At 45.5% G+C, this 27,749-nt stretch overlaps 1 protein-coding gene across 4 annotated transcripts in view; it reads right to left on the reverse strand.

The window, feature by feature from the left end:
• Window positions 1-5,219: 5,219 nt before the first annotated feature.
• scn1lab (sodium channel, voltage-gated, type I like, alpha b) overlaps window positions 5,220-27,749 on the reverse strand; it is a 46,407-nt gene continuing 23,877 nt past the window's right edge. For 2 of the 4 annotated variants that reach the window (XM_090240316.1, XM_090240317.1), the window contains exons 10-18: window positions 27,321-27,527; window positions 26,284-26,547; window positions 25,729-26,067; window positions 25,353-25,482; window positions 24,832-25,070; window positions 20,298-20,471; window positions 19,673-20,029; window positions 18,882-19,427; window positions 16,279-16,465 (exon numbers count right to left, since the gene is read on the reverse strand). In XM_090240316.1, coding sequence (XP_090096442.1) covers window positions 16,433-16,465; window positions 18,882-19,427; window positions 19,673-20,029; window positions 20,298-20,471; window positions 24,832-25,070; window positions 25,353-25,482; window positions 25,729-26,067; window positions 26,284-26,547; window positions 27,321-27,527 — 2,289 coding nt within the window. In that variant the 3' untranslated portion in view covers window positions 16,279-16,432. Of the gene's footprint in view, window positions 7,686-7,804; window positions 8,076-8,285; window positions 8,391-9,227; window positions 9,659-9,894; window positions 9,949-10,772; window positions 11,049-11,996; window positions 12,120-12,440; window positions 12,615-13,072; window positions 13,228-13,711; window positions 13,848-16,278; window positions 16,466-18,881; window positions 19,428-19,672; window positions 20,030-20,297; window positions 20,472-24,831; window positions 25,071-25,352; window positions 25,483-25,728; window positions 26,068-26,283; window positions 26,548-27,320; window positions 27,528-27,749 lie in introns of those variants that run through there. The other 2 variants (XM_036982843.2, XM_090240315.1) reach the window with 2 other exon arrangements.

Raw genomic sequence — 27,749 nt, forward strand, 5'->3', positions numbered from 1 at the left:
TAATTGTGTCCCTTGTCAATCATTTTGGTTACGGATTATTATGACCTTGACATTTTGTCAAGATGAATCATACATATCAGCAATGTATTGTTGTAATTATTAAAGGAAGACAAAATGTACATCTAAATACACATTAATATTGCTGTTTCAGTTTATAGTTTAAAAAAAAAAAATGTAAGTCTGTGTCAACACCCATTTTTCAGTTCCAAATGTAGCCTCTGAAATCCCCAGAGAAAACCAGTGCCATGTTGTCTGTCCCGCCCACAGAGTCAGAGTGAGATGGATTCTCCGGAATGTGTCTGTTTCCCAGGGTAACACATAGCTAAGACTGCTGTCTTGCGCTCAAGACCGGAAGGTTGCAAGTTCAAACCACCGAGCTAACAAGGTACAAATCTGTCGTTCTGCCCCTGAACAGGCAGTTAACCCTCTGTTCCTAGGCCGTCATTGAAAGTAAGAATTTGTTCTTAACTGACTTGCCTAGTTAAATAAAGGTTTAAAAAAAATGACATTAGGTAATGCAACTGATCTCAGCAACGGATTATTCCAGGATGTACAGTGCCTTCGGAGAGTATTCAGACACCTTGAGTTTTTCCACATTTTGTTAGGTTACAGCCGTATTCTAAAATGTATTTAAAAAAACAGTTTTCCTCATCAATCTACACACAATACCCCATAATGACAAAGAAAACCTGTTTTTTAGGCTCTGTCTGGGCCAATTAAGGACATTTTATCAAAGCAAGGGCGGATTTCAAGGTTTTACTGCTAACCTACAAAGCATTACATGGGCTTGCTCCTACCTATCTCTCTGATTTGGTCCTGCCGTACATACCTACACGTACGCTACGGTCACAAGACGCAGGCCTCCTAATTGTCCCTAGAATTTCTAAGCAAACAGCTGGAGGCAGGGCTTTCTCCTATAGAGCTCCATTTTTATGGAACGGTCTGCCTACCCATGTCAGAGACGCAAACTCGGTCTCAACCTTTAAGTCTTTACTGAAGACTCATCTCTTCAGTGGGTCATATGATTGAGTGTAGTCTGGCCCAAGAGTGGGAAGGTGAACGGAAAGGCTCTGGAGCAACGAACCGCCCTTGCCGGTTCCCCTCTTTCCACTGGGATTCTCTGCCTCTAACCCTATTAAAGGGGCTGAGTCACTGGCTTACTGGGGCTCTCTCATGCCGTCCCTGGAAGGGGTGCGACACCTGAGTGGGTTGATTCACTGATGTGGTCATCCTGTCTGGGTTGGCGCGCCCCCTTGGGTTATGCCATGACGGAGATCTTTGTGGGCTATACTCAGCCTTGTCTCAGGACGGTAAGTTGGTGGTTGAAGATATCCCTCTAGTGGTGTGGGGGCTGTGCTTTGGTAAAGTGGGTGGGGTAATATCCTTCCTGTTTGGCCCTGTCCGGGGGTGTCCTCGGATGGGGCCACAGTGTCTCCTGACCTCTCCTGTCTCAGCCTCCAGTATTTATGCTGCAGTGTTTATGTGTCGGGGGGCTAGGGTCAGTTTGTTATATCTGGAGTACTTCTCCTGTCCTAATCGGTGTCCTGTGTGAATCTAAGTGTGCGTTCTCTAATTCTCTCCTTCTCTCTTTTTTTCTCTCTCGGAGAACTTGAGCCCTAGGACCATGCCCCAGGACTACCTGACATGATGACTCCTTGCTGTCCCCAGTCCACCTGGCCGTGCTGCTGCTCCAGTTTCAACTGTTCTGCCTTATTATTATTCGACCATGCTGGTCATTTATGAACATTTGAACATCTTGGCCATGTTCTGTTATAATCTCCACCCGGCACAGCCAGAAGAGGACTGGCCACCCCACATAGCCTGGTTCCTCTCTAGGTTTCTTCCTAGGTTTTGGCCTTTCTAGGGAGTTTTTCCTAGCCACCGTGCTTCTACACCTGCATTGCTTGCTATTTGGGGTTTTAGGCTGGGTTTCTGTACAGCACTTTGAGATATCAGCTGATGTACGAAGGGCTATATATAAATACATTTGATTTGATTTGATTCGGAGACTTGTCCCGAAGCCACTCCTGCGTTGTCTTGGCTGTGTGCTTAGGGTTGTTGTCCTGTTGGAAGGTGAACCTTCGCCCCCCAGTCTGAGGTCCTGAGCACTCTGGAGCACGTTTTCATCAAGGATCTCTCTGTGCTTTGCTCTGTTCATCATTCCCTCGATCCTGACTGGTCACCCAGTCCCTGCCGCTGAAAAACACCCTCACAGCATGATGCTGTCACCACCATGCTTCACCGTAGGGATTCTGCCAGGTTTCCTCCAGATGTGATGCTTGGCATTCAGGCCAAAGAGTTGAATCTTGGTTTCATCAGACCAGAGAATCTTGTTCCTTATGGTCTGAGAGGCTTTAGGTGCATTTTTGGCAAACTTCCAAGTGGGCTGTCATATGCCTTTTACTTTGGAGTGGCTTCTGTCTGGCCACTCTACCATAAAGGCGTGATTGGTGGAGTGTTGCAGAGATGGTTGTCCTTCTGGAAGGTTCTTCCATCTCCACAGAGGAACTCTGGACCTCTGTCAGTGACCATTGGGTTCTTGGTCACCTCCCTGACCAAGGCCCTTCTCCACGATTGCTCAATTTGGCCAGGCGGCCTGCTCTAGGAAGAGTCTTGGTGGTTCCAAAGTTCTTCCATTTAAGAATAATGAAGGCCACTGTTCTTGGGGACCTTCAATGCTGCAAAAATGGTTTGGTACCCTTCCTCAGATCTGTGCCTCAACATAATCCTGTCTCGGAGCTCTACTGACAATTCCTTCGACCTCATGGCTTGGTTTTTGCTCTGACATGCACTGTCAACTGTGGGACCTTATATAGACAGGTGTGTGCCTTTCCAAATCATGTCCAGTCAATTGAATTTACCAGAGGTGGACTCCATTCAAGTTGTAGAAACATCTCAAGGATGATCAATGGAAACATGAGTCTGATAGCAAAGGGTCTGAATACTTATGTAAATAAGGTATTTCAGTTTAAGGTTTAATGCATTTTCAAACATGTCTGTGTTTGCTTTGTCATTATGGGGTATTGTGTGTGTAGATTGCGGAGTTTTTAAAATGTATTAATCCATTTTTGAATAAGGCTGAATAAGGTATGTGGGAAAAGTCAAGGGGTCTGAATACTTTCTGAAGGCACTGCATGTATTGTTATTTAGTATAAAGTCAGTTATAGCTAATACTATTCTGATCTTGTTCATACCTTCAAAAGTAGTGAATTGAGAAATATTCAGAAAATACATCAGGAACAAGGTCATAGGTTTTAAACTGAAGGTCAAATCAACGTCGTTAGATGTCCGTCCCATGCTATACCTCTATACCTGGATAGTTGACAACAGATTTAATCATGTCTAAATTATGGCTTAATGAGGAGTTCAGTAACAACATTGAAATAATCATTATTACATGAATTCAAATATTATTACAATTACATAATACAAATACAAAAAATTATAATAGGTTGTACGGTTTGACTCAATGGAACTTGATTCAAAATTCCCTTGCTTACGGTGTTTGCCTATGGGGGGTTATTGTTTATTGCCCATTTGTGCTGTTGCTGAGCAACTATTGCTAGGTAATCATGGAAATTATTCTCAAGAGTTCAACAGACACAATAACCTACTATAATGACATAATTTGAGTAGTTAATTGAGCACATAAGTTCAGCCTACTGCATGATTTGAGCCAGTCAACAAGCTCTCATAGAACATGTTTATTGAAAAAGCTCATTGAAATCAGCCAGAAGTGCTACCCAGACTGTTTGTGTGTCTCCCCACCTCTAGGTGGAGCTACTGACCTTGTTTTGCAGGGAGTCCTCTCTTTGGTGGCAGGCAGGTTAGGGTGTAAGTTGGTCCTGTCTTCCCACCTCACACAGGCTAATATGTTCCTGTATGGGGACCTTGTCATGGCTGACTGCCCATGGGTGTGTATTAAACTAACATTTACTCAAACAGACCCCCACTACAGCAGGTGTTGAGCATGCAAAAGACTTGAAAAGTCTGTATGGATTAAAGCGCAGGGATATGAAGGCAGTTCATCGATACTATGCATATACTGTAGTACTGTACAGTATAATAAGTGTATTACATGGCTTCTGATCATGGTGTTTATTTCTGATGCAGGGAAGGAGGGAAGGAAAGGGGTTGGGAAGGGTATGCCTGCTCGCAACAAGGTATTGTGGGTAGGCAGTTGGGAAACACTACTGATCAATCAAAAGCGGGGGAGCTGTGATGTAAGGTTGCCAGGCAACAGCAGGGGAGAATCTGGCGGCAGGTTCAGCAGTGTTTTGAGGCAGTAAGGGCGGGGGTAATCTCAATCTCTCTCCCTCTGTATACAGCTCGTATACAGTATGTCTCCCAGCTGCCTATTGACCATTCAACATGCTAACAATAGATTGCATAACGCAACAGTTCCATCTGACTGAAAATATTCTGTGTAGAAAGAATGCGTTCCAAAATCGGTTTTATTTTAGAAATCTTGATTTTGTGTTTTGTGGTCACATCTTTGGTTCTAACAAAAATGTCACTTGTCACACATTTGCAAATGTATACATTTCAGTGTAACATGAAGTTCAACCACATGGATGACCCCTTCAAACCAGATATACAGCAATATCCAGCAATCGTCATACCTTTCTCTTTTAAGCTATGCTCTATCAGAAAGTAACAGGTGTGTAAAAACAAATATGCTCTTTATTCTTTAGAACGTTTCCATTCATGTTAGCAGATGAGCTGATACTAGTCCTGACCTGCATGCCCTTCACTAACACACTACCTGAAGGAAAAATGGCTGCCGATTGCTTTATGGTTCATATCTACAGAAATGTGGACCATACATGTGTTTCATGTGTCAATATGTGCAGAATGTAAAACAAGTTGTAGAAAAATGGCAACCTAAACTTTACTTCAAAAAGCAACAGTAGCTACAGTAGAAGCACTATTTATGATACTTGTAATACAAGTAAACTGTAGACCCCCAGTCACACACACGCTCACATAATACCCTTTGGGGGTGGCCATTAAAAGCTAAAAAAGTGCTCTTACATCAAATGGAAGTGTTATGCATACTGTGGGTCTATATAGTACACCATACTATTTATAAATCGAACCAAATCACTATGTTGAAAGAATCAGGCTTTGAATTAAAGTCATTAATGAACTATGAGCACAGTGGGCAGTACAGATGAGTGCTAAACTCAATGCACATATTATAATGGAGTTAGACACCGTTGAAAAAGACCATCAATGTGTTCCCTTTATTATATTTTTGTTAGTCACCTTTCTTTACAAGAGCGTTTCGACAGAAACAAGGAGTGGAGAGAGAGAGAGAGAGAGAGAGAGAGAGAGAGAGAGAGAGAGAGAGAGAGAGAGAGGGAGACACAGGGAGAGAGAGAGACACAGAGAGAGAGAGAGACACAGAGAGAGAGCGAGAGAGCGAGAGAGAGAGAGAGAGAGAGAGAGAGAGAGAGAGATTAAAATATATCTGTCGGACACATTGCTTTGTGACAATGAAGGTCTACGAAGATGAAGATCTCATTGAATCACTCCCAATGGATCTGTTGACGTACATTCAGGATCTCTGTGTCCGTGGGTGTGTTCATAGAAACAGTGTGGGGAGAACAACAGCAATTCATATAGAGGTACAAGATATATCTTTGCCAAGTGTAACCGATGATAGGTTGTGGAATTAAGCGTGTGCATAATGTAACGTTAACGTGATAAATAACCTTGCCTGAGATCTGAAGACCTGGGTTAGCTCCCCGAGCTAAGTCTCAGACCTTACCTCAGCGGGCTAGCACAGTCTTGTGGTGTGCAGGAGACCCGGTTAGTTACATATACAGTATCTATGCTTATTCCCAGAGGGATACACGAAAACTGCGGCCTGAGCAGTTCTGGGAGTAACAAAACGCATGTGGTGTTAGTATTGGAACATGGATTTGTTAAGTAGCTGAGTTTTGCTGTACATGGTGTTCTTAAAACCGTGAAAAGCAGTGGACACATTCTCACAATTACACGATAAAACATTCCTTACCATAAAAAAAGAAGTTATACAAAAATGCAAGAACCTTAAGTAACACGGCGACCGTTATTCAAGACACTGGATGTATGATGGTAGCAGCAGCACTAGCTACAGAAAACTTCACAGTATACACAGGTGTGTCAAATAGTAACACTCAACAGAAAATCACAAGCGGTTTCGCAGCGGCTTTTTGAGTCGCCGTCTTTCACTTACTCCTGGCAGTGATACATAACAATAATCTTCCCCTGCCTTGTTACTATGTAACCCCCTGGAACAGTCCCCTTAAATGGCTCCAAACCTGCTCTCTGGCCTCAGCCTTAGCTAGCTACATATCAGTTTGGCCTAGCACCCAACACCACCACACACCCTACACCAACACATTAGCATTTAGCATACATCGATAATCCAAAACTGTAAACAAGTTTTCCTTCAAAGCAAATGTCTCAGTACTCATCATTTCTCCTCTTGTTCACTTGTTTATTTTGCTCTCTTAGATCTTTCTCTCTGTCCTCTTTCTCCCTCTGTTCTTTCTCATATTTGTCCTTTTCCGACTTTGTGGCACTGTTGTACGAAGGCAGCGAGGCGGTGGAGGACGTCATGTCCATTTTCTCTGTGGAGGTGGAGTTGTCCGCAAACTTCCCAATCACCAGCACCTCCTTGTCCTCCAGCTCGCACATCATGCTGCCTTTAGGCTGCTCCTTGTAGAGCTCTGCTGCTTTCTTCAGGGCGAGTCGGGCCAGGTAGCGCCTGAAGGACCTCTGGATCACCACGGCAGACATGTCTTCATGCTTGCGCCGCAAGGTACTGGTGATGGGTTCGTAGGAGACTTTGGAGGGATTGGAGGCCATGAAGCGCTCCTCCATCTGGCCCCGGAGGAGGTCCAAGCCTTCGCCTTCTCCCAGGACACGCTTGGTGAAGGCAAACAGGATGTCAAGGCAGTGGATGCGCTCCCCGCTGACCATGGGCAGATCCATTTTGATCAGCTGGATGTGGTTGGGCTTGGCCATTCGCAGCGGTGGGTCCAAAGCGTCTGCAAAGTCCGACAGCTTGTCGTACTCCACGAACTGCGTGGCGTCCGGGTCGAAGCGCTCCCACACCTCGTAGAACATCTCAAAGTCGTCCTCGCTCAGCGGCTCGGCCGACTCCTCGGTGGCCACGCTGAAGTTCTCCAGGATGACGGCGATGTACATGTTGACCACGATGAGGAAACAGATGATGATGTAGCTGACGAAAAAGAACATGGCCACTGGCGGGTTGCCGCAGTTTCCCCGGTACAAGGTGCCCGGGTGCTCCATCTGGCTGTCACAGTCGGGCTCCTTCTTGTTGAGGATGGGCGCCAGGAGGCCGTCCCAGCCCGCCGACGTGGTGATCTGGAACAGGCAGAGCATGCTGTTGCCGAACGTCTCGAAGTTGAACATGTCGTCGATTCCCGCCTCGTGCTTGACGTAGGCGAAGTTGGACATGCCGAAGATGGCGTAGATGAACATGACCAGGAAGAGCAGGAGGCCAATGTTAAACAGGGCAGGAAGTGACATCATCAAGGCGAACAAAAGCGTCCGGATGCCCTTGGCGCCCTTGATGAGACGGAGGATGCGGCCGATTCTGGCAAGTCGGATGACTCGGAATAACGTTGGGGAAACAAAGTACTTCTCAATCAATTCTGATAAAAACATACCTGTAAGGACAGAGACAAAAACCACACCAATTAAACACAAACAATTTTTCAGTTACAACTCCAAACATTCTGAATGCTACATTTTGATTCAAACAACTATGAAGAGTCGGGGTTCTTACCTACGATTGAAAGGATGACAACGACAAAGTCAAACACGTTCCAGCCAATGGTGAAGTAGTAATGGCGGAGGGATATCATTTTGAGCGTACACTCCCCAGTGAAGAGCACTATAAAGACAAAGTTAATCCAGTGGAGGATTTTTTCCCTCTCTGGTGTCTGGTCATCCTCTTCCACCATCATAGTAACCATGTTGAGGCAGATGAGGATCATGATGACAATGTCGAAAGCCTGCTTAGTTACGAAGTCAAACACACAGCCTTGGAATGCATTCTAGAACGGAAAGACAGATGAAGGGAGAGAGAGAAACAGAGGTAGAGAGCGATAGAAATATATATATATTTTTAATGATCATTATAGTGAGAATTCAAAATAAATATTGATTTACAATATTTGTTATTTTGCTATGAGAAATCAGTCTTAAATATTCGTTCTTAATCAGTCTTGAATATTTGAGCTACTGTTTGTTTGAATGTGACAAACCGTTGGCCTGGGAATAGGCTTCTGGGGCTTCTTGGAGCCGAGCTTCTTCATGGCATTGTAGTACTTCTTCTGTTCCTCTGTCATGAAGATGTCCTGACCTCCAAAGTAAAGGGAACAATACAAAACCTGGTAAAAACCCAACACATGTACACCCAGAGCGTATGTCTGTCTGTCTGTCTGTCTGTCTGTCTGTCTGTCTGTGTCTGTTTCTCTATCTGTCTGTTGGTCTGTCTGTTTCTCTGTCTGTCTGTGTCTGTTTCTCTATCTGTCTGTTGGTCTGTCTGTTTCTCTGTCTGTCTGTTGCTCTGTCTGTCTGTCTGTCTGTCTGTCTGTCTGTCTGTCTGTCTGTCTGTCTGTCTGTATGTATGTCTGTGTCTGTTTCTCTATCTGTCTGTCTGTCTGTCTGTCTGTCTGTCTGTCTGTCTGTCTGTCTGTCTGTCTGTCTGTCTGTCTGTCTGTCTGTCTGTCTGTCTGTCTGTCTGTCTGTGTCTGTTTCTCTATCTGTCTGTTGGTCTGTCTGTTTCTCTGTCTGTCTGTCTGTCTGTCTGTCTGTCTGTCTGTCTGTCTGTCTGTCTGTCTGTCTGTCTGTCTGTCTGTCTGTCTGTCTGTCTGTCTGTCTGTCTGTCTGTCTGTTTCTCTATCTGTCTGTTGGTCTGTCTGTTTCTCTGTCTGTCTGTCTGTCTGTCTGTCTGTCTGTCTGTCTGTCTGTCTGTCTGTCTGTCTGTCTGTCTGTCTGTCTGTCTGTCTGTGTCTGTTTCTCTGTCTGTCTGTTGGTCTGTCTCTCCCTCTCTGTGTGTGTCTGTCTGTCTGTCTCTCGCTCCAGTTTCTTTCAGTCATTGTTAGCTCAGGGCAAGGCACCCTTTTCAGATCTCTCATTCTCATCCCTCTCTTCTCTCGATATCTCTCATGCTATTTTACGCTCTCTCTTCTTTCTCCTTGATCTTTCTTTCTTTCTTTCTTCTTCTCTTGTCTCCTCTGTCTCTGTATTATGGAGACTGCATTCACAGTGTTAGCTCTCTTAACAACTGGAAGGTGAATGTGTGTGTGTCTGACTCATATGCCTGCTGTATTATGAATCATCTCTCAGCTAGCAGCAGGTTAGCTGAGAGATGTGCTAACAATATCGCAGTGTAAACCAACACCTGGTCACTACTGCACAACTAATCAAATGGCAACCCAGACTATTTGCATTGCCCCCGCCCCACCCCTCCCCCTCTTTGATACTGAATACGTATCTTTTTCTTCTGTTGGTTGAAGTTGTCAATGATGACACCAATGAAGAGGTTGAGAGTGAAGAAGGAGCCAAAGATGATGAAGATGACGAAGTACAGATACATGTAGAGGTTCTGTTCATATTGGGGCTGAAGTTCCACCTGAAACACAAACAAGAAAGATATACAGCAAAATGTCTAATCATAGCACATATTACACCATATTCAAGTCAAACCCTTATTGACAGGTCATTCCTAAGGGAAAAAAACACTTTTATTTTTATACAAAAGCCACGAAAACCCCATCAAATGTCAGCTCAAAACCTTAAATGCAAGAGTCAACCTGACTTTAAACTGTCAGCCATTCTCCATGACCAGAGCCCCAAAGAAACACTTACATTACGAGAGTCCACAGCTGCGTACATGATGTCCATCCAACCTTTGAACGTTGCCTAGGAGCAGAGAACAGAGAACAGAATGAGTTACTCTCTGAGGGGTCACTCTCGAGTGGTTGCTTACATCTGACTTCCCTGTTCCCTAGCTGCAGCCTTGCAGTCAGGCTCCTCTTCACTACTTTTAGTTAAGGAGAGCTATTTTGGTAGCAGGTAGAAAATATGAAATGAACAGTCTCAATACTCTGTGAAAGGTGCATAGCTACAGGTGAAGTTGGAAGTTAACATACACCGTAGCCAAATACATTTAAACTCAGTTTTTCACAATTCCTGACATGTAATCCTAGTAAAAATTCCCTGTCTTAGGTCAGTTAGGGTCACCACTTTATTTTAAGAATGTGAAATGTCAGAATAATAATAGAGAGAATGATTTATTTCAGCTTTTATTTCTTTCATCACATTCCCAGTGGGTCAGAAGTTTACATACACTCAAATAGTATTTGGTAGCATTGCCTTTAAATTGTTTAACTTAGGTCAAACGTTTCGGGTAGCATTCCACAAGCTTCCCACAATAAGTTGGGTGAATCTTGGCCCAATCCTCCTGACAGAGCTGGTGTAACTGAGTCAGGATTGTCGGGCCTCCTTGCTCGCACATGCTTTTTCAGTTCTGCCCACAAATGTTCTATAGGATTGAGGATAGGGCTTTGTGATGGCCACTCCAATACCTTGACTTTGTTGGAAAGTGCAGGTTTTCCTCATGTTTTGTTCACTCAGTGTAAATGAACATTATATACACATTTCATAATAACTGCACTTTTAAACCAGATTTAAAGCATAATCTTCCTGAACAATGTAAAACGGCAACAGAAAACTGTCCCACTCACCACTTGCAACAAGGCCAAGTACCCGGCCCCGACATTATCAAAGTTGATCTTGACATTCTTCCATCGGGCGCTGTCATTGGCCAGGGCCAGACAGTCGCTCTTGTTGTTGACCACCTCGATGGGAAAGGTCTCGTCGTTGGTGGTGTTGACGCAGTGATAGTACTTCCCTGCGAACAGATTGACGCCCATGATGCTGAAGATGAGCCAGAAGATGAGACACACCAGCAGCACGTTCATGATGGACGGAATGGCACCCAGGAGGGCGTTCACCACCACCTGTCAAATCACAGATGACACGGTTAGAGGGCTCGGTCCAACCGGTTCGCTGAGGTTTCTCTGGATAGGACTAGAAAGTAATGTGACCCAAGTTGTTGAGTGAGATAAAGTTTAAGCTGAAATGCACACACTTGTCGCTCAAGAAAACATGTATTTCTAGGCTTATCCAAGAAACCTGGTTACCATAGATGATAACATATGTAATAATAATATAATCACACATGTATAGGGAGGGTTAATAGAGCTGGTAATATGGAGATATTGTGTTAGGAACACATGAGAATATGTGTACAGTATTTCCACTGTGTTATTTTCAGTAGAAAGCATGTTACTAGCACTACCACAGAGGGTTAACAAGAGTTTGACAGTTAACTATTTGAGGAAAGGAAAAGGGAGGAGACGCTCTTTCAAAGGAGTGGCGACGGAGCACATTTAACCACTCAAAACAGAAAAAAAAAAACCTTAGAAGAGTCAGGATGAAGTCACAACAAGAGTTTTACTGCAAATGAAAAGACACACAAAGAAACATATTTACACATCAAAAGGCCCCACACAAGCAACATCGAGGCAGAGCAATGTCAGAGAACATCGATATAGAATCTATCGACACAATGTGGAGAACGTCACGCAGATACACACAACGAGAGACGTATCTCGAAATCCAGCTCTATCCACAGGCGTCCATTTAAAATACATCACTGGTTCCTATTTTCCTCCTTCTAGAAGCCTCAGCCACTTAAAAAGGACTGCGGCTAAGAATTCTACATGATGTCAAATGTAACAAGGCACTACTCTCCTAAAATAAGTTACATTTAGTTTTGACATTTAGTTATTTTCAAGAGACTCAATTGCTGTGGACTTTCTGTCGTAACAAATATCCTAAAAGCTGCTTGAGAGGCTCTTTCTGATTGCAGTTCAGTACGAAACATGTTCTCCAGTAACCCTTACCCTCATGCCCTCGAACCGTGACAAGGCCCTCAGGGGTCTTAAGGCCCGCAGTGTTCGTAGGGACTTGATGGCACTCAGCTCAGAGTAGCCTAACGCATTGGCTACCAAGCTCACCAGAGACACCTGAGAGAGAGAGAGAGAGAGAGAGAGAGAGAGAGAGAGAGAGAGAGAGAGAGAGAGAGAGAGAGAGAGAGAGAGAGAGAGAGAGAGAGAGAAATAAGCAATGTCAGGAGAGACATTTGCACAAGGAGAGGTATGTGCGGCACATGGGTTAAAAAAATGTAATGTGATTTCCATTCATTCCAATTGGTGAAGGAATGATCACAAAATTAATCAAATCACTTTCAATTTCTAGCCAAAGCTAAGATTTGAATGAATCTACTGACAAAGCCCGTTCAAGGTCATCATGTACGGAGTTCGCATATAACTCCAGCAAATACATACATCAACAATGAGGAAGTCCAGCCAACACCAGGCGTTGGTGAAGTACTTCTTGAATCCGTAGGCCACCCACTTCAGCAGCATCTCCAGGATGAAGATATAAGTGAAGACTTTGTCTGCGTACTCCAGCACTATCTTAATGGTCTTCCTCTGCTCTATGTAAATGTCTTCAAACGCCTACACGGAGACACAAACAAGGAATCAAGCATCAGATAGTTGACAGTGTCTGAGGTCTGGGCTAAGGTCATGTTTGTCAAGTGTTTTGAGTCACACACAGTAGGTTGTTTTTTGGGGGGGTCAAATGTAGGGCTCTGAGTTTTTTCTGAACACAAAACCTGACCAGGAAATACTCTGGGCCCTAGTTATGCATATGGATCAGAGTTTTCCCTGTCCAGACTCAACCCTACTGAGGAGTACACTCTGATCAATCAACGTTTCAGTTTTCAGTTCAAAGCAGAAGGGTCAGTCTAACCAAGGAGCCATAAAGCTCATCTTCACTCTACATCAAAGTAAGCAGACTGTAATTATTTGACACTCCCATTGTGATGCAAAGACAACTAGAGCCCACGTTTACTTGACTTTCCTTAAAGGAGCGGTACACCATTACACAGGCCAGGTGAGCAGCAGCCACTCACCAGAGCGCCACTGCTGAGCAGGATCATGAAAATGATTAAGGTCTCGAACCAGTTGTGTTCCACGATGATGAAACACGTCTTCCTCAAGGTCCACCACACCTTCCACTTGCCCTGCTCAACGTTGACCTGGCAACACTGGAACCTGAGCACACAGCCTGGGAGAGACAGAGAGAGAGACAGAGAGAGAGAGAGAGAGAGAGAGAGAGAGAGAGAGAGAGAGAGAGAGAGAGAGAGAGAGAGACAGAGAGAGGGAGAGAGAGACAGAGAGATAGAGAGAGACAGAGAGAGACACAGAGAGAGAGAATCAGAGAGAGGGAGAGACAGAGAAAGACAGAGAGAGAGAGAGAGAGAGAGAGAGAGAGAGAGAGGGAGAGACAGAGACAGAGACAGAGAGAGAGAGAGAGAGTCGATAAAATAATGCCTTGTCCTTGACTGAAACAAAACTGTCCTCCCATTTTTCAAACAGTTGCCCCCCTATCAGAGCTCGGAATTCCCTTTAGACTACTTCTAATGTTTGAAAGGACAAAGTATGTCAAAGATAAAGCTTCTGTCTCTGTCAGTCTCTCTCAAACCTTCCTCTCGCCAGCCCCCCCCCCCTCTTCCTCATCCTCTCCCCCAAATCCTCCCTCCCTCCCTCACCATCAGTGAAGCAGTTCTCTGGGTCCTCTGACTCCTCGTCCTCCAGCTCCACTGACTCAGCTCCATCCCCCGGGGGCCCGATATCCACCGAGCTGCCCTCCGACGAGGTAGGTTGCCGGGACTCTACAGGTAGCTTCTATACGGAGGGGGGGGGGGAACCAGCACATTTAACCAGACAATGTCTACAGTAACACAGCCCCAGCCCTTCTCACCAGCTCCCTCCATAGAGGAGAAAACCTTCTGAGCTACTAGAGATCTTGAGATTCTTGCAATGGTTCATTCTCCATTGTCATGGACTGTAACAGTACAGTAGTCCCACCAGATACTTTGGTCTGGACTGGAGACATGACTTTGGCTTAAATATAAACTCAAGAGTTGGACCCTTTTCATCATTATAATCATCATTACATGCAGCGTCGATCAAACGTACCTACAGGCTTTGGGATCAGTTTGATCAGGGGATATCCAATCACACAGCACCTGGTAGCAACAATACACGCTACACGGAGAGGTTAGTGTTACAATGCACTGTGGGTATGTTTGATATCGGCTCAGACAGTCGAAGGGGGCATGCAGTATTCCAGTGCATTTCCAATCCTGAAATCGGAAAACAAGCAAGAGAACGTAGGCTGACGGATTTTCATGTCCACTGAAAAATGGCCCAGGATTTGATTGGTTGATAGCCCCATCGATCAAAAGACGATAACGAATCAATTCCCCCCTCTTCCCTCCCTCCCCCGAAATACTGAACATTCTCCTCTTTGACATGAAAACACATTTTTTTGCCCATCCTTAAAAAAAAACAGTGTTCACAAGCTTCGGTCTCTGTTTCGGGAAAATAAATGGGTATTACCACGTTAGCTAACCAGCAAAACCCAGTACTGTGCACTGTCTACAAGACAGCATGTGGTCTGGAGCTATCCGATAATAATAATATCGTGAATACTAATATAACATTAGATGCAGTGTTACCATGCTACCCAGAAAACATACAGGGGAGACACAGCTAAATGGGGTACTCTGTTGTGATTATCCACTGGAGACTAAAAGGAAATGTCCCACTAAAAGGAAATCATGTTGGAGGGATCTCTGGGGCTGACTAGTACTACTGTCCTTATTCTTTGCTATTGGTAGGATAAGCATTGGATTATAATGCACACTTTGACATTAGAGCCCTGCAATCCATGCAAGTCATCCATAATACAGTACTAGAGATATTTTTATATATATATATAAAAAATATAATCTATATGCTGATTTGGCTCCCGAGTGGCACAGCGGTCTAAGGCACTGCATCTCAGTGCTAGAGGCGTCACTACAGACCCTGGTTAGATTTCCAGGCTGTATCACAACTGGCTGTGATTGGGAGTCCCATAGGGCGGCGCACAATTGGCCCAGCGTCGTCCCGGGTTCGGGTTTGGCCGGAGTAGGCCGTCATTGTAAATAAGAATTTGTTCTTAACTGACTTACCTAGTTAAATAAAGGTTAAATACACTTTTTAAAAAAACGAAATACAGTGTTCTGTGTACTGTATGGTGAGAAGGCCTCGCTTAGCTCCGTAGGTTGGAATCCCTGTCCTGTTTTCATTGGTAAAACATGCTGCAATCTTTAGGGAGTTTGGGGCGTCAGGCTGGCTGGCAGACAGAGGAGTAACATGCCATCAGTACTCGACAGTGCAGCAGGTCTGATTGCCGTGGGACCCAGCTAATACGTAGTGGGAATGATGGAAGCATGCTGCCCTGCCCGCTCCACGCCCCTCCCGCCCCGAGATACACAATGTTCCAGAAGGAGGGGTGGCGCTCTCTCTAACTCTTTCTTTCTCTCTCTACACCGCTCTCTCTCTCTCACACATATTATATCCCCCCTCTCGCACATGTTCTCTATTCCTTTCTTCCTCACCCTCTCTATACCTCTCTCACACACATTCTCCCTCTGTCTCACACATTTTCTCATCCGGCTTGCTTCCGTCCTTTCCGTCTCCCTCCCTCTCTCTACTCTTTCACACATCTTCTCTCTTTCCCAGTCTCCCTCTCTCTCTGCCATCTCTCTCTCTCTTTGTTCAGGGTGAAGGCTATATATAAATTGAGGGTGCCCTCCTGCCATGCCTTAGGAAGGCAATATGTAATTTGTGTCTTGATTTCAATTGTTTGCTATAATTGCTGCATCAGTATGGTATGGCTGACGGTATGCCACCACTAATCTACCAGGGGTTCAAAGAGACTAATATTCAGACTCCAAAACATTGGCTAGATCTGCACAGGGAGAAAATGTAACCCTCGTGATCTTAACCTACAGTACTTTGGGCAAAACGTATGAATTTAATCTTTGTCTCTTCCTCTCCTCATTTTCTCTCTTCATCAATTCTCTGTTATTTTTTTCCAATCTTGGGGTGTACAATGTGAATCACCTCCAAAATCAATACAAACCAAGCAAGGAAATCCAAAACAAGTCACATGACTCCACCTATCAATGGGAAAAGTGGGTGCAGCTCATTCATAATGGTGTGGAAAGTACAAAAAAGCCTGATGATCAAATTAGAAATAAAAAATGAGATAAAATACAAAGCAGGTGGGGAGGGGTTTATTCAGGCAGAGAACGAAAAAATAGGCAGTCCATTGAAACAAATGCAAGACAAGTATTGGTTGGTTCTGTTAAATGGCATAGGCAGTCCTCATGGTTAGTGCTATGTAGAATAAAATGGTCTTACAAGTCTCCTCTCTCTCACTGACAACCTTGTGAGCGTCTGTAACACAGCTGCAATAACAAACGGTGGGTTAAGCAAGGTAGAGTGATACAAACGTGAGCCAGCACATAATGTACAGTACAACCTCTATGTCTGTTTTCATCAGCTGCCAGGCACATAGCGACACAGGTTATCCACAGAGAAACACTTCCATGCAGATACACGTTAGATGACAAGGCTCTAGCATGATATAGAATAGGATTGAACAGTTTGTGAGGGCCACAATTGACCCTGTACTGTTCGTAGCACAAAATCACACACACACACACACACACGGTTCATGATCCCGTTCCCAATAAATAGACTAATTAGAAGCTATTATTTATAAGGGAGAAGGGGGATAGGGGATCAGCAGTGGCTTCTAATGCATATTTGGGGCATGGGGAGTCATGGCCAGAAACAGACCAGGCTAGCGTTATCTAATAACCGAAGGAGTTGGCTGGGGGCAGGTTGGCGACACTGCCGTAGGTCGGCTCAGCTCCACTCCACTCCCTGTCCCTGGCTCTCGTCTGGAGATGTGGGGGCGGGGCCACCTGACCCTCCTAGCCTAACGGGACATTATGTCTCCAGAACAGACTGCTTCAGAATGTTGTATGTGTGTGTGTGTGTGTGTGTGTGTGTGTGTGTGTGTGTGTGTGTGTGTGTGTGTGTGTGTGTGTGTGTGTGTGTGTGTGTGTGGGCCAGTGAGTGGGATACTTTAAGTCCTTTATCTGTCTTCCGGCCTTCATTTACTGTCCATTAAAAATGTCATAGAGATGTTGTTGATTTTAAAATCTCACTGGTGTGATTTCCAATGACTGGGATTAAATGTGTGAGAAATCAGCGTCCACACACATCCATGAGCCTCCACACACATCCCATGAGTCTCCACACACATCCATGAGCCTCCACACACATCCATGAACCTCCACACACATCCATGAGCCTCCACACACATCCATGAGCCTCCACACACATCCATGAACCTCCACACACATCCATGAGCCTCCACACACATCCATGAGCCTCCACACACATCCATGAACCTCCACACACATCCATGAGCCTCCACACACATCCATGAGCCTCCACACACATCCATGAGCCTCCACACACATCCATGAGTATACTCAGTCAACCAGATAACACACACACACACACACATCAGCCCATTATAGATATCGAATGAAAACATCCAGAAACGACCAGCTACTTGCGCCATAGGCCATTCTGACTCATTATCTGTAGTGACTGTACGGTCGTCTTATGCAACGTCATTGTTTTGACGCTTAGGGCTTTATAAAAGTACACTACAACTCCCTGGATAGTGGACTAGGCTCGAAAGACATGATGCAATGACTCAATGAGTCAGCAAAATATCTAGCTGGTAACTGCCTCTGGAAAGTCTGGACTTCTCAGATTCTATCCATTGATGTGTAGTGGTAAAAAAAGAATAGGTGAACAAAGTAACGCTGCCTATATTTCCAATGCATTCTTCCTCTTTAGGTGGCTAAACGCCTGGCGAGATGAACGCCGATTATGTCCCTTCCACTTCACCACTGATTCTGTTTACAGATCTGCGTCAAACACAGCAGTTCTTGGTCAAATACATATGACAAAAACGTTGAAATACCATAGAGTTGCGCTGTATTTAGCTTGCCTGACAAAATGGAACCAATGGCACAGTCCCAAAAGTGTAAACCAATGGAATAGTCCAACATTTGTAATCCAATAAGCCTTGTTCAACCATCCTGATCTCCCGAGTTCACATTCTGTTTCACTACACATGACATGAAACGGGAGCACACCTGGTTAGTTATGGTTCACAAGGCTAGTAAACCAATGGAACAGTCCCAATAGTGTTAAATAATGGAATCATCCCAAAAGTGTAAACCAATGGAATTGTCCCAAAAGTGTAAACCAATGGAATAGTCCCAAAAGCGCCCACTTTGCTTAAGGTCAAGCTAAATCACGGCACCTCCAGTATTTGGGATAGTGTATTTGACCCAGATGTGACACACAGACACCACTCAAAGCTAACACAGACACCACTCAAAACTAACACAGACAGCACTCAAAACTAACACAGACACCACTCAAAACTAACACAGACACCACTCAAAACTAACACAGACACCACTCAAAACTAACACAGACAGCACTCAAAACTAACACAGACACCACTCAAAACTAACACAGACACCACTCAAAACTAACACAGAGAGCACTCAAAACTAACACAGACACCACTCAAAACTAACACAGACAGCACTCAAAACTAACACAGACACCACTCAAAACTAACACAGACACCACTCAAAACTAACACAGACACCACTCAAAACTAACACAGACACCACTCAAAGATACCACAATTAAAAGATGTGATGGGACTGTGCTCGTTTCTACTGAACAGAGCAGCACAGGGTCTCTAGTCAAACCTCTTACCTCTTTGCTGCCCAACGACATTTCCTCGGAGGCCGAGTCGCTGCTGAAGTCCTCCGTGATAGCGGTCTCAAAGTCTGACTCGCACACCGCGATGGGAACACTCACCGTCAGGCTGGGGTTGTGGATGAACGACATGTAGTTGCACTCCTCCTTCGGGTAATTCTCCGTACTGTCTCCTAACCCCACCCCCAGCCCCCCTCCGGGCCGCCCGTTCCCCTCCTTCAGATAGACCCCACTCGGATCTTTACTGATCTCGACCAACGTGTGATTTGAGATGCAGTTGCCCCCCTTGCCGTTGATGGAGCTGTGGAGCTCGTCCAGGGTCTTGCCCTCCTCCAGTGACCCCTCCTTGACCCCTTTGCTGGCTCCGCCCCCGAGGAACAGGCTCTGAATGACCTGTCGGATGGTCACCTTGACCCAGGCCACGCCCCTCTGGATGCGGCCCACAGCGATCTGCAGGTTGTTCATCTCGCTGTCGTCGTCTGTGGCCGCCAGGTTGTCGGCGCTAAAGGAGCTGAGCAGCAGGGCCAGGAACAGATTCAGGACCTGCAGAGACAGAGGGAGGAAAGGACCAGGAGGGAGGAGAGTTGGAGGCCATTCTGATCTGGGTTCAGTTGTTCATTTGGAGATTCAGGTCAAATTGAAAATTGCATTTCACGTGAATATGGCAATGCTTAAAACATATCTGCTGTCCCAGATATTGACCACAAAAGATTCATCACAAGTACAGTGATACCATCCATAGGTATGGGGATTCTGGGATATACAATGACGACAGTACAACCACCTACCACCAGGTTCCCTATAACCATGACCATCAGGAAGACGATGAGACACATGCTCTGGCCAGCCACCTCCATACAGTCCCACATGGTCTCGATCCACTCCCCGCACAGCACTCGGAACACGATGAGGAACGAGTGGAAGAAGTCGTGCATGTGCCAGCGGGGCAGCTGGCAGTTGTCTGCGATCTTACACACACACTCCTTGTAGCTCTTGCCGAACAGCTGCATGCCCACCACGGCGAAGATGAACACGATGATGGCTAGGACCAGTGTCAAGTTACCCAGCGCTCCCACCGAGTTACCGATGATCTTGATCAGCATGTTCAGGGTGGGCCAAGACTTGGCCAGTTTGAACACCCTCAACTGTTGACAAGAAGAATCACATCAGGAGTTAATTTTGTTGTCCCCGGTTGTGACTACGGTATTAATATCTAGCGAGCATCAATGAACAAAGGTTGAAGATGAATATTAGCACTGTATCAAGGAGTACGTAAAAGAAAGAGCAACTGTTATTCCGCTAAGGAAGGGTAGTATAGTTATGTCTCCCGTAGAAATGTGTCAACTAGAAGGTACACAATCTGCTCTGACAGGGTCGACTCGGGAGAAACTGGTGTCAGAAGTGGGATCTCACCAATCGGAAAGACCGGAGCACAGACAGGCCCTCTACATTGGCCAGGCCGAGCTCCATCAGACTCAGACTGACGATGATGCCGTCAAATATGTTCCATCCCTGTTGAAAGTAGTAGTAGGGGTCCAGAGCGATTAGCTTGAAACACATCTCAGCCGTGAAGATGCCCGTGAACACCTACACAGAGACAGAGGCAGTAGTTAGATTTGAGCACGGTTAGACATACTTCCATAGAATGAGTGTTAGTGGTTGTGTGGGTAGTGTGTGGGTTAAGCTTGGCTAGCCATACTTATTTTGGACCTATGGATAGTGGATAGATGTACATCGCTGTATACAGTTTCAATAGTATGTGGCCAACTTGGTGGCTGAATCTTCTAAAATAGACTTAGACAATGAAACTGTGAAAAATAACAGATTGGGGATTTGGAAGGTGCCACGTGTGACTTTGAGGAGAAGCTATATCAGGCGCAAGAGATTTTCCTTACAAATTCATTAGACATGAATAAAGCAGCAGTGGACATTTCGGGAACTCTTATCCACCAGACCTGTCCATCCAGGAATGGATCTCTATCATTTGTAACTGTTTCTGATGTATCTTTCGGAGCCATCATCGACTCAGTGGGTTTTGTCCAACATGTCTCTGGACCCACTCACTGTCACAGTCATACGCTGGACCTTGTTTTGTCCCATGGAATAAATGTTGTGGATCTTAATGTTTTTCCTCATAATCCTGGACTATCGGACCACCATTTTATTACGTTTGCAATTGCAACAAATAATCTGCTCAGACCCCAACCAAGGATCATCAAAAGTCGTGCTATAAATTCACAGACAACACAAAGATTCCTTGATGTCCTTCCAGATTCCCTCTGTCTACCCAAGGACGCCAGAGGACAAAAATCAGTTAACCACCTAACTGAGGAACTCAACTTAACCTTGCGCAATACCCTAGATGCAGTTGCACCCCTAAAAACTAAAAACATTTCTCATAAGAAACTAGCTCCCTGGTACACAGAAAATACCCGAGGTCTGAAGCAAGCTTCCAGAAAATTGGAACGGAAATGGCGCCACACCAAACTGGAAGTCTTCCGACTAGCTTGGAAAGACAGTACTGTGCAGTACCGAAGAGCCCTTACTGCTGCTCGATCATCCTATTTTTCTAACTTAATTGAGGAAAATAAGAACAATCCTAAATTCCTTTTTGATACTGTCGCAAAGCTAACTAAAAAGCAGCATTCCCCAAGAGAGGATGACTTTCACTTTAGCAGTGATAAATTCATGAACTTCTTTGAGGAAAATATTATGATTATTAGAAAGCAAATTACGGACTCCTCCTTAAATCTGCGTATTCCTTCAAAGCTCAGTTGTCCTGAGTCTGCACAACTCTGCCAGGACCTAGGATCAAGAGAGACGCTCAAGTGTTTTAGTACTATATCTCTTGACACAATGATGAAAATAATCATGGCCTCTAAACCAAGCTGCATACTGGACCCTATTCCAACTAAACTACTGAAAGAGCTGCTTCCTGTGCTTGGCCCTCCTATGTTGAACATAATAAACGGCTCTCTATCCACCGGATGTGTACCAAACTCACTAAAAGTGGCAGTAATAAAGCCTCTCTTGAAGAAGCCAAACCTTGACCCAGAAAATATAAAAAACTATCGGCCTATATCGAATCTTCCATTCCTCTCAAAATTTTTAGAAAAGGCTGTTGCGCAACAACTCACTGCCTTCCTGAAGACAAACAATGTATACGAAATGCTTCAGTCTGGTTTTAGACCCCATCATAGCACTGAGACGGCACTTGTGAAGGTGGTAAATTACATTTTAATGGCATTGGACCGAGGCTCTGCATCTGTCCTCGTGCTCCTAGACCTTAGTGCTGCTTTTGATACCATCGATCACCACATTCTTTTGGAGAGATTGGAAACCCAAATTGGTCTACACGGACAAGTTCTGGCCTGGTTTAGATCTTATCTGTCGGAAAGATATCAGTTTGTCTCTGTGAATGGTTTGTCCTCTGACAAATCAACTGTAAATTTCGGTGTTCCTCAAGGTTCCGTTTTAGGACCACTATTGTTTTCACTATATATTTTACCTCTTGGGGATGTTATTCGAAAACATAATGTTAACTTTCACTGCTATGCGGATGACACACAGCTGTACATCTCAATTAAACATGGTGAAGCCCCAAAATTGCCCTTGCTAGAAGAATGTGTTTCAGACATAAGGAAGTGGATGGCTGCAAACTTTCTACTTTTAAACTCGGACAAAACAGAGATGCTTGTTCTAGGTCCCAAGAAACAAAGAGATCTTCTATTGAATCTGACAATTAATCTTAATGGTTGTACAGTCATCTCAAATAAAACTGTGAAGGACCTCGGCGTTACTCTGGACCCTGATCTCTCTTTTGAAGAACATATCAAGACCATTTCAAGGACAGCTTTTTTCCATCTACGTAACATTGCAAAAATCAGAAACTTTCTGTCCAAAAATGATGCAGAAAAATTAATCCATGCTTTTGTCACTTCTAGGTTAGACTACTGCAATGCTCTACTTTCCGGCTACCCGGATAAAGCACTAAATAAACTTCAGTTAGTGCTAAATACGGCTGCTAGAATCCTGACTAGAACCAAAAAATTTGATCATATTACTCCAGTGCTAGCCTCTCTACACTGGCTTCCTGTCAAAGCAAGGGCTGATTTCAAGGTTTTACTGCTAACCTACAAAGCATTACATGGGCTTGCTCCTACCTATCTCTCTGATTTGGTCCTGCCGTACATACCTACACGTATGCTACGGTCACAAGACGCAGGCCTCCTAATTGTCCCTAGAATTTTTAAGCAAACAGCTGGAGGCAGGGCTTTCTCCTATAGAGCTCCATTTTTATGGAACGGTCTGCCTACCCATGTCAGAGACGCAAACTCGGTCTCAACCTTTAAGTCTCTACTGAAGACTCATCTCTTCAGTGGGTCATATGATTGAGTGTAGTCTGGCCCAGGAGTGGGAGGGTGAACGGAAAGGCTCTGGAGCAACGAACCGCCCTTGCTGTCTTTGCCTGGCCGGTTCCCCTCTTTCCACTGGGATTCTCTGCCTCTAACCCTATTACAGGGGCTGAGTCACTGGCTTTACTGGGGCTCTCTCATGCCGTCCCTGGAGGGGGTGCGTCACCTGAGTGGGTTGAGTCACTGATGTGGTCATCCTGTCTGGGTTGGCGCCCCCCCCCCCCCCCCCCTTGGGTTGTGACGTGGCGGAGGTCTTTGTGGGCTATACTCAGCCTTGTCTCAGGATGGTAAGTTGGTGGTTGAAGATATCCCTCTAGTGGTGTGGGGGCTGTGCTTTGGCAAAGTGGGTGGGGTTATATCCTTCCTGTTTGGCCCTGTCCGGGGGTGTCCTCGGATGGGGCCACAGTGTCTCCTGACCTCTCCTGTCTCAGCCTCCAGTATTTATGCTGCAGTAGTTTATGTGTCGGGGGGCTAGGGTCAGTTTTTTATATCTGGAGTACTTCTCCTGTCCTATTTGGTGTCCTGTGTGAATCTAAGTGTGCGTTCTCTAATTCTCTCCTTCTCTCTTTCTCTCTCTCGGAGGACCTGAGCCCTAGGACCATGCCCCAGGACTACCTGACATGATGACTCCTTGCTGTCCCCAGTCCACCTGGCTGTGCTGCTGCTCCAGTTTAAACTGTTCTGCCTTATTATTATTCGACCATGCTGGTCATTTATGAACATTTGAACATCTTGGCCATGTTCTGTTATACTCTCCACCCGGCACAGCCAGAAGAGGACTGGCCATCCCACATATGCTCTCTCTAATTCTCTCTTTCTTTCTCTCTCTCGGAGGACCTGAGCCCTAGGACTATGCCCCAGGAATACCTGACATGATGACTCCTTGCTGTCCCCAGTCCACCTGACTGTGCTGCTGCTCCAGTTTCAACTATTCTGCCTTATTATTATTCGACCATGCTGGTCATTTATGAACATTTGAACATCTTGACCATGTTTTGTTATAATCTCCACCCGGCACATCCAGAAGAGGACTGGCCACCCCTCATAGCCTGGTTCCTCTCTAGGTTTCTTCCTAGGTTTTGGCCTTTCTAGGGAGTTTTTCCTAGCCACCGTGCTTCTACACCTGCATTGCTTGCTGTTTGGGGTTTTAGGCTGGGTTTCTGTACAGCACTTTGAGATATCAGCTGATGTACGAAGGGCTATATAAATAAATTCGATTTGATTTGGATTTGATTTTGATTTGATTTGATTTATGTATTGTGAAGTATTGTTCAATAGATGTACTATGTAAGGCATTTATTTATCTGTGTTTCTATTTCACGATTCATTTTGACATATGCTATCAGATTGCTGAGTAAATGGTTTGGGAGTAAAAAAATATCTAAATATATACGATGCATTGAATGAAGAAAAAAATATACAATTAGAAATGGCCGTTAGGGGAGAAAACCACCCCAGTAACAGCCTATCTTTAACAGCTTGATATTTCGATAAAGCCTTGCAAGTTTACCTCAATAATGTCGAACACTTACCAAGTTCCCGACAGAGAGGACGTGGTTGAACTCCGTAGTCATGGGATAATGTTCCATGGCCATGAACAGGGTGTTGAGTACGATGCAGACGGTGATGGCCAGGTCCACGAAGGGGTCCATCACCACCGTGTTGACGATCCCCTTGAAACTCAACCACATAGGACAGCAGTCCCAGATCAGATAGGTGTTGGCAAACTTATACCAGCATGGTGGACACTTCTGCCTGGACTCTTCAAGCTCTGGAAAGGGTTAAAACAGACACATTTTAGTGACACTTTCTAATGACATTTTCCCTCCTTTTTAAAAAAACGATTTAGTCATTTAGCAGACGCTCTTCTTCAGAGCGACTCACAGGAGCAATTAGGGTTAAGTGCCTTGCTCAAGGGCACATCGACGGGGCACAGACAGATTCTTCACCGTCGACACAACTAATGGTTGTTGTAGGCTATGGGTCTTCAAGATGTTCGGTTCATCGGTCTGGTATTATAACATATTATTTGAGAACTTGTTGTGACACCAACCCTCCATGGTGTTGGTGAGAATACTGGCCACACTCATAGCTCTGGCTCTGGCTGGCTCATCTAGGTAGGCCATGGAAGACTGGCGAGACCTCCTCTTCTTCAGCCTCATCTCAGAGTCAGTGGTCGTCCCCTGGAGACAAAGAAACATCTGGAAGAGTTATTCAGTGTATGGACCAGGTGGCCTGTGAGGGATCATAACCATGACTATACCATCTATGTTGGGTTCACTTCAAATAGTATTTATTTTCTGTCAAATACTTTAGATGGGCAATGGAACCAATAGAACAATCCCAAAAGTGCAAACCCGTGTCATCTGGCTCAACCAAAAGAAAAGTCATACTATTTGGAGCCTGGACTGATAAAAACTATAGCTCACCTCAGGCAGGAGCAGTCCTACAGGCGAGGTGGGCACCGAGGTCCCTCCCACTAGCGAGACGACGCCGTTACAGTCCACGGTGCAGTGCATCTTGCCGTTGGCGGGCAGCAGGACGCGCTGAGGGGCCAGGCTAGTCTGACTGACCGTGCTGGAGCGGCGCTCGGCACGGCAAGGCACGAACAAGGAGCCGCGGCGGCTGTCCGTGTCCTCGAACGTGCTTTGCTCGTCGTCGGCGAAGTCATTATCGGAGACATCGCGGGCGCGGCCTCGGAAGCTAAACAGGCTAGCTCGGCTGTTCCTCCTCGGGGAGAAGAGGGAGCCGCGGATACTGAGGAGAGACTGGTGGAAGGGGAGAAGGAGGAGAGAGAGAAAGGTATCAGTACTGAGAAAGAGGAGGAGGATGGAGGTGATAGAGACGATGAAACAGAAGAAGGGAGATCAACATGATTGGAGTGGCTCAGAGGACACTCTGCCCAGTGGAGTGATGAGGAAGATGATGGTAATGAGGACAATGGTGACTAAGACAATGGCCCTTTCCCCTCACTGTGTACTCGCCTGGTTGGGTGAGGAGCATCTCTTCTCGTAGGACAGCCGGTTGGCATCTATCGAAAACCGGAAGCTTAACCTCTTGATACTGTCCTCTGACTCGGACTTGTGGAACTTCTCGTGCTCGCCCCTCTCTTTTCTCTTCTTCTGACGGTTCATTCTCTCCTTGGCACTCTTGGAGCTGAGTTTGGAGGTCCCTGAGGAGGCTTCTGAGGAGGGCCCCCCTCTCCCGCTGTACTCTTCGTGGCTCTCTGTGGTTGCTGCCGCGGCAACCTGCCAGCCAATCACACACAACCACAGTTGTCATGGCAACCGGCACCCGTCTTTGGTGGACAGAGCACAGAGCAGAGCAGCAGGCAGCACAAATACCCAAATCAACTTCAAAGAACTTCTAAAAATGGAGGCCTGTGTTTTGTCCCACAAACTGACTGTTTTTCTTAACGAAACTGACAAAGACTAAAAGGTTATATGTTCCAGAAGCAAGGGAACAACCCAATTGCTCTTTGAAATAATAACAAGCCCTGCACAACCTTAATCCCTGTGGATTCATTGACAACAACAAAAAGCATGGGATACAACATCAAACATTTTTCAAAAGCAACATTGTACTCGGTATATAAAATCTTTGTGAAATCCATGTTTTTGTTATTATTGCATTGCTGGACTATTGGTCAAGCTGTTATTGTAAATAAGAAATGATGTGTAGCAGATGGAACCTCCCTCCCTCCACGGAACCTAATACTGTACTACCAATACTGCACAGAGTAATTATTCCTTCTTTATCTACCTCTTGTTTCCATAGTAATGGAGCACCATTGTCTGTAGAAGCTTGACACCAAGCAAGCACCAAGACATACTTATGTAAGAGAGGATTATGGACTTAAGAGAGAAGGGCAATAGAGGGCATGGTAGGGAAAGACAGAGAAAGACAGGGAGGACTACTGTGTCGTCGCTCTGGATAAGACGGTCTGCGTGATTACTCGAATGCAAATGATAAAAAGGTCAAACTCCGCAATGCAAATGCACAACCAGAAATCAGCCAATACCAATGCCTCCTCCTGTTGTCTCTTGAGCTGCTCCAGCATGGCCTGGAACTCCTCCTCCTTCTGGGCTGCCTCCTCTATGGTGGCCTGGTTCTGCTCGTCGTAGGCCATGGCCACCACAGCCAGGATCAGGTTGACCAGGTAGAAGGAACCCAGGAAGATCACCAACACAAAGAACATCATGTAGGGCTTCCCCGCCGCTCGCAGGGTCTAAGAGGGAGGGAGAGAGAGAGGGACGGTGGAGGGAGAGAGAGGGGGGGGGGATGGAGGGAGGGGGAGAGAGGGGGGGGAGAATGGAGGGAGGGGGAGGGAGGGAGGGAGAGAGAGAGAGAGAGAGAGAGAGAGAAGAAAAGAGAGAGATATAGAGAGGGAGGGAGAGATAGAGAGGGAGGGAGGGAGGGAGAGAGTGATAAGAAGGTAGGTAGGGAAGGG

Source organism: Oncorhynchus mykiss, chromosome 7 (assembly GCF_057628025.1).
Source record: "Oncorhynchus mykiss isolate SJ-2025 chromosome 7, ASM5762802v1, whole genome shotgun sequence".
Taxonomy (NCBI): Eukaryota; Metazoa; Chordata; class Actinopteri; order Salmoniformes; family Salmonidae; genus Oncorhynchus; species Oncorhynchus mykiss.